At 36.6% G+C, this 10,475-nt stretch overlaps 1 protein-coding gene across 1 annotated transcript; it reads right to left on the minus strand.

The window, feature by feature from the left end:
* Positions 1-612: 612 nt before the first annotated feature.
* On the minus strand, positions 613-9,193 carry DNAJA2 (DnaJ heat shock protein family (Hsp40) member A2). The gene is made up of 8 exons (XM_010174453.1): positions 9,126-9,193; positions 7,930-8,153; positions 6,418-6,498; positions 5,971-6,104; positions 4,091-4,287; positions 2,205-2,349; positions 1,902-2,029; positions 613-1,384 (listed from the first exon to the last, which is right to left on the minus strand). Exons 2-8 carry the CDS (start codon positions 8,040-8,042, stop codon positions 1,196-1,198), a joined length of 987 nt encoding a protein of 328 aa, XP_010172755.1. The 5' UTR covers positions 8,043-8,153; positions 9,126-9,193; the 3' UTR covers positions 613-1,195.
* Between the last annotated feature and the right edge of the window lie 1,282 nt (positions 9,194-10,475).

Raw genomic sequence — 10,475 nt, forward strand, 5'->3', positions numbered from 1 at the left:
GATATCTAACTGTACCTGATGACTATTTAAGGTCAGATTTTTGTTTTGTTGTGGAATTTTTACCAATTAAAAGCATATTAAAAAAAGAATAGAACTGAAGCTAGAGAACTTAATGTCTTAATAGTTAAAATGGTAAAAAATTTTTGTCAAGTACAATACTAATCTCAATCTCTTTACTAACTGTGTTAATGCAACCACAAGTTGCCAGGCAAAATGTTCATTTTTACAAAGATTTTTTAAAACTGGAAACATTTCTCTAGGAAGTCAGGCTGAATCAGGCTCTGAATTGTATTAGAAGCATAAAAGAAAGATGCCATTATTTTGGGATTTAATCATCTTCATTTAAAAGGCTTTGTTACCTTCTGATTGGACTCAGATATCCTTTCTTCATACAAAGGGGAAAGGACTGCAGCCTTCCCCATGGCCATTTAGTCATATCTCATTTCAAGAAATGACTTCTGCGTGTGGCACACTATTGTTATCTGACTGCAACCTAGTCTTAAAGCAGCTTCAGCATCCCTGTGTTTATAAAATGTCTACCATCTACATAGTCTCTTCATACACAGAATAGTTAAAGCCACTGGAAAAGCAAGATTTGCAAGGCAAAAGAAATATATTATACACCAACTGCTTTTATTTAATCTCAGAAACCGTTCACAAGATGGTAGAAAAAACTTACAACCACTTCTAGTTTAGTCTTCCATTGTTCCCAGTCAGCTCTAAACCCATTATGTGCAAAGCCCATTTACCATGCATCTAGATGATAGATACAGGCTATGAAATTCTTTATTCTACTTGTAGCAGCTTATGCAGGTGCAGCCAAATACCAAGCCTCAGGACAAATTGTACACAAACTTTACAATGTAGAATTTGAATTTAAAATATGAAACTTAAAATCTACACAAAACTGGTAAAAATCAAGCACAGATACGAGGACAAACTTAAAACCCATGTGAAAAGGAGTCTCGTCTTCCTTTCAAGTGCTTTATTCTGCTACACAGTCAAAATGAAGATGTAAGCTTGTGGTTAGTTTAAATTACACTCTGTAGATACTATAGACCAATTTAAAAGTTACACATACAGCAATAGATGTCCATTGGTTCATCTGGATTACTTATACAATCCAGCTGGATTGTTGAAAACAAGTCAGGCAAAATTTGAAAGAAAATCCTTGTGCAACTTTTTAGACAAACAATTACTGATGGGCACACTGTACCCCAGGTCCATGATGGCTGCTTTCTTCATCAGAACTATCGTTATAAGCTTCACGTCTCTGGCCACCACCTGAACCACGAGTGGTATCAAATTCCTGAAGATCTACCTCTTCTGCATCACCAATTACATTGGGAAATTCTGGTCTAGCTGGCAGAAGATCTTCAAGTTCCTGTCCCAAAAAAAAGAAGTGTATTCAGTACTGCATCTACAACTGCTGAATAAAGTGACCAGTTTGCCACAGCTTCAAGACTCCCCCTCAGAGCAGGTTTGGTTTAGAAGTCTAAGCCAATGCAAACCCTGAAGTGCATGTTCTTTTAAAAGTATCCAGAGTATTTATATCAACTGGAAGATGCCACTCAAAGAAAACCAACAGCTCCACATATCATCAACCAAAAGTACAATCAGTAAATACAGTTGCACTCTGAAAACTTATCACACAGCAGCAGGAACATTTTTCCTCTTGCCCACGTCTGCCCAACATCTGCACAACTCTTAAATACAGGTTCCATAAACTCATATTCCAATGGATATTTTCAAGTTATATATTGCCCATAAACAACATTAAAAGAACAACTGCACTTGCATCTAAATGTAAGGACTGAAACTGAGCACACAAGGTACACCACACACATACTTGCATACACTGTCAATAAGACCACCACATTTATGCCTGAAAAACTACTTACTGAAAGCTTTTCTGAGCTAATCCAGTTATTTTCAGGAAACTGAACATCAAATTTAATGTAAAGATCTCCCTTCTCAAATGGATTGCGATACTGTGGCATTCCTTCACCTCTGACTACACGAACACAACCTGTAATTCAAAAAGAAGTAAGCTGGAGGGTGCTACTTCAGAATAAATCTATCTTTATACAATTCTCTTCATTTCTATAGCCTAGGTTCAGTTAACAGGACAACAAGAATGAGATTAGGTGTTTGAGAATCACAAAAGCAGTCAAAGAAGTCCTTAGCAGGTCAAGCTAAGGTACCTGGTTCAATTACTTTTCCAGGAGGATATTTAACCACTATTTGGCGTCCATCAAGGTGCTTAAATGTGAACTGAAATCCACACAGTGCTTCAACAAGTCCAATCTTGTGCGTCATATGCAAGTCATTCCCATCCCGCTGGAACATCTGAAAAACAGAAACAGGAGATACCTTTTCTAGTCCTATAATCATACCTCTGCAAGACTCACTATTCAGAATTCATTATTATTTATTCTTAAAATTCAATGTCAGAGCATCAGCCTTTGTATGAAGTTAACTCAATTCTGTTAATTCAAATAGTTTACCATGCTTGGAAAGCTTGTGCCCGATAGAACTGTCATCTAAGGTAAGGCAAACCACACTATATACGACGATGTAAGGTTCAAATTAAACAAGAAGGCCTTTATAGCAGCAATACTCTCTTACCCACAAGATCATTTGCACATGCAACCTGTAAACAAAACTTAGGACAGCTTGACACTACTTCCCCTGCACCAGAGTATAAACCACACATCTTTGTTTCTGAACATGTAACAAGTCATCATGCATATCTGCTTCAGCTAACTTTATCTGCAGCAGGGCTTTGATCAATTAGTCCACAGCTGTCATGAGTGATCTTTAAGCCGTATCACTCAGGATTCTTAATGAGAGTAAACGTGAGCTTTAGCCACTGGCAGAACCATGACTCCTACCTCAAGGAAAGTTTTAAGAACACTAAAAGCTTCACTCAGAGTCAGTCTAGTTTTACTCACTAGGACACAAGGTACAGTATTTTTCAGAATTGTTAATACTGTAAAACTAGATGTAGTTCATTAGAAGACTAAGATAGAAGTGGCATCCACCAGCTGGAATTTAGTGCTGTCATGCACATCTGACTGTTCCGTATGCTTACAGACTGTTTCCCCCTTATCATAGTCCAAACCAACTGGGATGCCACATTTCAACCAGTATTGCAGAAAAAAAAGAAGAGAAGAATGTGTAAAGGTCTATGCAAAACTGAATGGCAAATTAGCAGTCCTTGACACAGCTTTGAAGAGTTTACAAAGTACCTAATTTTCAGATAACCAACATTATATCCTTAACATGTGACTGGAATTTAGATTTGTACCCAATGCTATTCTTTGTGTCGCAACAGAACTTCCACCACCACCATTCAACCTTTTTTACCCAGAGTATAACACAAACTGTTTCTTATTTCATCATAGTAATACCTGGCCTTTCCAAACAAAAACATTCAAAAAAAGCAGTAAACTCAACTCTGCCTTAACAGAGTTTTAACACAGAAAAAGAGAAATTGCAGTATTTAATTCAAAAGTGCAATGTACATATTCCAGCACTGAGTTAAGCACAAGCCTTAACAAACTAGTATAAAATAACTGTGTGTTTGTTTTGTTAAATGAATCTAACATCAGCATTCTGTGTTATATTTCCACAACCACAGTAGCAGAGATAGAAAGCACTGGGGATTTTAAAGAACCTGAGGATTTTAATAGGAGTTCCCTGCCATGTCACAAGACATTGAAAAAAAAAAAAAAAGCAACACCGAGCATTTTATTAGCATCACAAGCAAAGCAGAATGAAGTCAACAACCTGAATGGCTCTTCACTGTGTACACTATATCAGAGTCAGCCTGAGCTTACCTGAGAATACTACCTTTTATTAGCATTAGGAAGCACCAGAACCTGAATGTCCACTGGATAGACTTGCAAAGTGTTTTCTGTCTCACCACCGAAGCCATGTTACTTGCTATAAATCTGTTAAAAGCTATTCACCATCTCTCCCATAGCTGCAACTATATGAATTACTTTAAAATGAACAGCCACCTATATCACTTAAATATTAAAGACTAGGATAAAAAGCATTTAAAATATGAACTCAAAAGCATTACCTCATTCTCCTTTTCTTGGAGTAAGAGGACAATATCACCTGGTTCCACACCTGGAGCCTGATCTGCTTCTCCACTGAATGTAATTCTTTGCCCATGTTTCATGCCTTTGTCTACATGGACTTCAAGTATTTTTACTTCTTTGATCACCTTCTTTCCTTCACATTTTTTACAGCGGTCTTTTTCATTAATTACTTCACCTAAAGAAAGACAAATTTGGAGTTCAGTTTTCCATGTAATTGTATCTGATTCTGAAGAAAAACTATATTTAAGTAGGCTAAAGAATACATGCAACACAACTAGTGATTTAGACGTTGCTTTATGAATTTCTCACAGGAGGAAAGCCAGGCTCAATCTTCCCTGGCTGGAAGAGCAGAGAAAAAAGAAAATGGAGGGAGGAGAAATACAAAGATACACATAACCTTCCAAGCTGTCTTATCAAGGATTTTGAAAAGTGAGAGTGCTCCAGAGAAAGGCCAAACAAGACTGTGTCTACCTGAAGTCTTAATTCAGCTCCAATGTCCTTACCACTCAACTTACTACTCTTAAAAAGAAGCAGCCTACTTTTCCATTCCTTGTTACACTGGAGGATGAGAGCTATATGAGAAAGGACAAAGCTAAAACCAAACTGAAGCATCTCCCCTCCTTAAAAGTCATAATACAAATTTCAATCTATTCCAATATATTTAGGAAGCTTAATTCCACTTCTGTTAACAACATCAAAAAAAGGATTACTGGGTTCTGTTCATTGACAGACATGTTTTGCAGTATAACACCACAACAAAGTACTATGTAAATGCAGCCAGTAGAACTAGAGTGTCTTGCATACAAAACGGGGGAAGATAGCTGGTCAAATCAGTTTCATGGAAGAGCAATATACAGGTTTTCCCACGGAAAAGATCTAACATTTTCTGACACATAAGGGATTTTTCACTTTTACAGTCTGAAACTGAGTAGTTATTCACACTGTCCCTCACCTCTAGCAAGCAAATTACTTTTTCCAGCAAACTGAAGGATGACTATCCAAACCAGCTCAAATTCTGTGTTCCACTTCATCTTTATTTTTGAAGTAAGGTACTGTCTTTGTACAGAGTAACCAAAATATTAGGCCACAGGCAACGTACAGTTTCAGTACTTCTTTCCAATACCACTCTAAGTGCCACAAGCAGAAGCCTTTGGCTTAAGACATTAAACTTGCCAGCTTAAACTACCTTTCTGTGAAACAAAGCATGACATTATGATGCAGTTGAAACTATTAAACATGTAGGTTAGGTATATAAACTGTTAAAACAAGATATTCAAAGACAACACCATTTATGAAATGTTTTGACTAGTCACAAAATACAACTCTTGTTTCTGAGTACTGTGAAGAATAAAATAATCTGCAAGATGATGTTACTACTCTGCAAACTGCAGCATATTTAAGAAGGAATCACATGAAGTGCAGATCATGTGCTGAACTTGTTCCCCCCCAAACACAACCAATCCAGCAAAAGGTTATCTTCTTAATTTGAAGAAGTTAAAGACCAACTTTAGATTTCCATTTATGACCTAAACCTGTCCTTGGAGACTGCAAAGAGACAAAAAGCTCCTAAACCAACAAAATCTTGTTTTTTTTCTTTAACACAAGAGTAATAGCAATAAGAAACATTTGCATTTAAGTGTTTTTAAAAACAATCAATCCCTGCTGTTCAAGCTTTCAAGCTGCTTTTCAGTCCATTAAACACTATAAATCTTGTTATTCCACATAAAATTATTTCTCTATGTTGAAACCCAACTGACTAGACAGGAGCAAAACTGTCCTGGTTAAGTTCTTCCTGAGATTTAACCAGGAAATTGAATTCAACTAAATGCATGTAGTAACATAGAATAGTTTGGCCTACCTTCTCCATTGCAGTCAGAGCATACAGACTGCATCTGATGAACCATTCCAGGAGCCAGCTGTCTGAACATGATACGTAGACCTCTACCCCGGCAAGCATTACATTTCTGAACAGCTCCAGCCTTCCCTCCCTGCCTAGAATAGAAAGCATAAGTTGCATGAAAAGCAAGTTTTCAGAAACATGCAACAAAACCCCCCTACATCAGTAGGTTAACATGCCTAATTGCACTGCCAATTACAATTAAGTCCTCTCTTCCCTCCTTCCCCCAAAATGAAGGGAATGAATAGTTCCAGTTCCATCAAAAGTATCATTCAAGCTCAACAATTTTCTAGTCTGAGAGCAGGCTCCAGTAAGTCAAATACTGATAAAGATCTGACATAGGAGATGCTTCGTTACACTATATGGCAACAAAGCAACCAGAGAACTCAAAAATATAAACAAACTTACCCATTACATGCACTACAAAGGACATTCTTGCTAAGTTGTAGTTTAGTTGTCTTTCCATTGTACAGATCTTCTAAAGAGACTCTACAAAATAAAGCATTTCTCCTAGGTTATCATTTAACAACTTACTTTCCCCATGTAATTAAAATACTTGCCCAGGACAAATTAAAGAAAACCAGAACTTCATAAAAAGAGTAAATCTGCTATTAAAATAACATTTTGAAGCACTATTTTAGCCTTCATAAGGAGTTATTAAAAACTTTTCCATATGTATGGATATACACATGTAACATGTTCAGAAAAAAGATGCAATTTAATCAGAAGAAACCAGATAGGACTGTTTGTGTTTCTCAGTAAGCTGAGAAACACAAGCTGATCTAGCATTTTAGGTTTTATTATATCGTCATAATTGATTTTTTTTTCCCCCCAGTTCTTCCAGGCAGGTGGGAAACAAACCTCTCTAGACAGTCCTGACATTTGTAGCATGCATACATAAGAACACATACAGAACACTTACCGCTGTGCTGGGCTTTCCACATGGGACAGTTTAGTGGGAAGGGGTTAGCATGTCCCCAAGGCCACTTAATTCTTTAGATTTGTTCGTGTTTCAGGTTTTTTTTAGAAGCTCTTGAATACACCACCAACTGCCAATAACCTTCATATATTGCCAGATGTTTATGAAAATATTAACTGTTTCTCCTAAAAGGGTTTGTTAGTGGGTAGAAAATTCAACTCAATGTATTGAGAAGAGGTTGCCTGGCATCAGCGTTTACACACAACAACAACACCAAAGCTAATTAATAATATAGCGTCCAGTAGTAGCTACTCAAATAAGCAAGCATGTAGAAGTAAACAGACTTTACTGAGCACTGTTTGCCAACTGCAGGAAAGATGAAGCTTAACTTAAAAACTTAGAAAGGACCTGTTCAGGAGGCAAAAAAGCCAATCATGACTGCAAGCAGAGATCTACAAAACACAATTAAAGGCAATATTCAAGCATGGCTTAAAAAAACCAAACCAAAACAAACCCAAAACAACCAACAAAACACAAAACCAAACCTGGCACACACACTTTTCCATCAATTATGTAGTTCACCTTCAATTCCAGCTGGCATTATACTATGAATGCAAGTCAACTCATATCTTTCCAGAGCCCTAGTACCTCTGCTTCCCTAAGAATCTAGCTAATGCATAGTACTTGGATGTTGAATGCTTTTTCAGATTAGAACTTCCAAACTTAATTAAGGACCAAAATAAAGGAAAACAACACTAAAAAAAACTATATGCAGGCTAATAACCAGGCAAAACAAAGTATTAAGTAGTCTGTAAGATTAACCAATCATGGAAAGTAACTTAAGATGGCTGCCTCTGGGCTACACACAACACACAGTTCTGAAAAGTAGGTGCAGACTGCAGAATATCCCAACTGAGAAGCACTGCTAGGATATAAACTAGCAGAGTCAAGTACTGATCAGGAAAACTTGAAAGTACAAATTGTAGTATCAAGATACTCACTTGAGTGGATGCATCATGTCTTCTCCTCTTCTTCTACCATTACGACTTCTACTCTGACCACCCATGAAATTGAACAATCCACCACCAAAGATATGGGAGAAAATATCGTCCATTCCACTGCTTCCACCGCTACCTTCTCGAAGACCCTGTTCTCCATATCTATCATATAACTCACGTTTCTCTGGATTTGACAATACTTCATAGGCAAAGCTTATTTCTTTGAACTAGAAGAGGAAGAGTCAAAACAACGTGTGATAATTTAGAACTTAAAGGGAGCATGTACTACTGTTTCTTGCCCAGCATGAACACACAATTAAGAAGGTACACAACAAAACAGTTTTCCATCCTTATATGCAAGACTTAAAAGTCAGACTTGGGCTTAGTTGTGTTACCTCTTATCATAAAATAAGACATTTTTTTGCAAATTTTTGTTGACTTTTTTTCTTTATTGTGCCTAGCATAAGACAGTTTTCTTCCAAACAAGAAAAAAATCCAACCAAAAAAGAAAATCCCCAAGTACACAATATTGCAGTAGCCAGCAGACATAAAAAAACCCCAGTAACATACCAATGCCAAAGACTTAAAGACTTGTTAGGCACTTAAAATACACTAACTAGTGAGCAACTCACTAAAATGCACATTAATGTGTTTGTCCTCAAACCAAATTAATATAATTTCATAGTCATCTCTGCTCACCTCTAAGCAACCATTAGAACTCCAGTTCTGCTAAAGACAAATCAGCTGAATCAATTTAATTGACATTTTTTAAATTGCTATTAGCATAACAAATCTAATTCAATCTTCCCACATAGGTAATTTGGTTTATGCTGCAGCAGTTTCAAGAACCTCAACACATACATTTTTTTCCATGTTAGAAAAACTTGGAAAACTGACTATCTTTTTGAAATACCTATATAGATGCCAATGCCAGCTGACATCTCAGCAGATGAAGAAATGCACTTTTCCCCTCAGCATTACCTTCTCAAGCAATTTGACTCAGCCAACTGCTGCATTTTTTCACAAGGTATGCTGGTAGATTCTGAGACTGGGAAGAAGTCCACAAGACAAGGTTCCCTCTCACAGATATTATTTTTTAATAACTTGTAACAGCAAGCCCCCAACACCCGTATTTGATCCCTTAGACGGTATCTAATAGTAAACTTCAGGAGTTAAAAAAAAAAATAATCCAGTCTTACTTTGTCCCCTGCATTTGGATTCTTATCAGGATGGTATTCCTTGGCCAGCTTTCTGTATGCCTAGTTGAAAGAGGCACAAAATTAGTTTAAGTTTTGATTCATCAGTTCTTTTCTGAGAAACTCAAGTAGTGTCTTCAGGAAGAAAGAAAACTCTAATAAAGCAAAGTGAGAACATGAGTGTTTTGAAATAGCTCATACGTTGAACGGTGTATAAAAAGTTCTGCCATTGCCATGTGCATAAATTAACTATACTTGGATTTAAACACAACTGTAGCACACAATAGCTAGAACTAGTTTTCCTGCTTATCTTCATTAACTTGATTGAAGAATCACATTGGACTTTCATTAAAATTGCTTACTCTACAGAACCCACTTAAAACTTACTATATGATAAATTAAGTTTAGTTTAAACCCATCTGTCTTTCACCTCAATCACAGCAATACATTAACAACAAAATGGCTGCCTCAACTTCTCATTCAACCCTTTCAACCTTCACAACAATAATTTTATTCCTCCTTACCTATCAATAACAGAAGATTTCATCTCACTTTGGACAAAGTATATGAGTTACATGTGTAGGAATGTACAGATAATTGCTTTTATTTAACTTCATTGTTCTAAAACAGTAGGAGAAGTACGGCCAAATCCCCAGAAGAGATTTCTCAGAATGCTTTTTTTGACCAGTACTTTGACTCTCAGGACCATCACTTTTTCTACAGCAGTTCTTCATCTGCTTTGCTTATACTTTAGAGGAACAAAGCAAATAACAGGACAGGTAGAGACTTTTCCTACAATTTGGGTTTTTTGACAGTAAAGATCTCAATTCTTCCCCCACTCCACCTCAACATGCCCCAGTAACAATCAGGGGACAGATATTAATAAATTATGGGGTATATAGTCTTTTTTTAAATGATCTATATAAAAAAGCTACAGTGATGCAACTGCAAACCACCAAAACACTAGTTCTTAGTGTAGATTTTTCAAAAGCTCTATTTCTGCAGAACTGAGCATCTAAACTAGCTCTTTAGAATTCCAATGTTCAGAGAGCTTTACGCACAAAGCTTTACAGAGATCACAACTTTCCATTTTGTACTGGAACAAGTGAGATTCCTGTTTTGTATCTGCACAGTTACTTCTCTTTACTGATTATCTTGAAGTACTCTGTACTTCTGCATGCAATCAAGAACTAAAATTTGATAAGGAACTAATGAAACAAAAATAGAACATTAATATTACAAGCCAAATATTCTAAACCACAGTAAGTGTAAAGAACAAAATCACAGGCCTTACAGGTCAAACTACCCACCAGTAAAAAAAGCATAATCTTCTACAAACCTACATATTCTGTA

The sequence above is a fragment of the Antrostomus carolinensis genome, unplaced genomic scaffold (genome assembly GCF_000700745.2).
Source record: "Antrostomus carolinensis isolate BGI_N321 unplaced genomic scaffold, ASM70074v2 scaffold17578, whole genome shotgun sequence".
NCBI classification, from domain to species: Eukaryota; Metazoa; Chordata; class Aves; order Caprimulgiformes; family Caprimulgidae; genus Antrostomus; species Antrostomus carolinensis.

Bases quoted from the DNA above. Each gene is read 5' to 3' on its own strand.
- DNAJA2 (XM_010174453.1), bottom strand. From the start codon at position 8,042: ATGGACGATATTTTCTCCCATATCTTTGGTGGTGGATTGTTCAATTTC. The intron at 2,030-2,204 runs GTACCTTAGCTT...TTTGAATTACAG, and splicing joins TGGAAAAGTAATTGAACCAG to GTTGTGTTCGTGTAGTCAGA. The intron at 1,385-1,901 runs GTAAGTAGTTTT...TTTTTGGGACAG, and splicing joins TTAGCTCAGAAAAGCTTTCA to GAACTTGAAGATCTTCTGCC.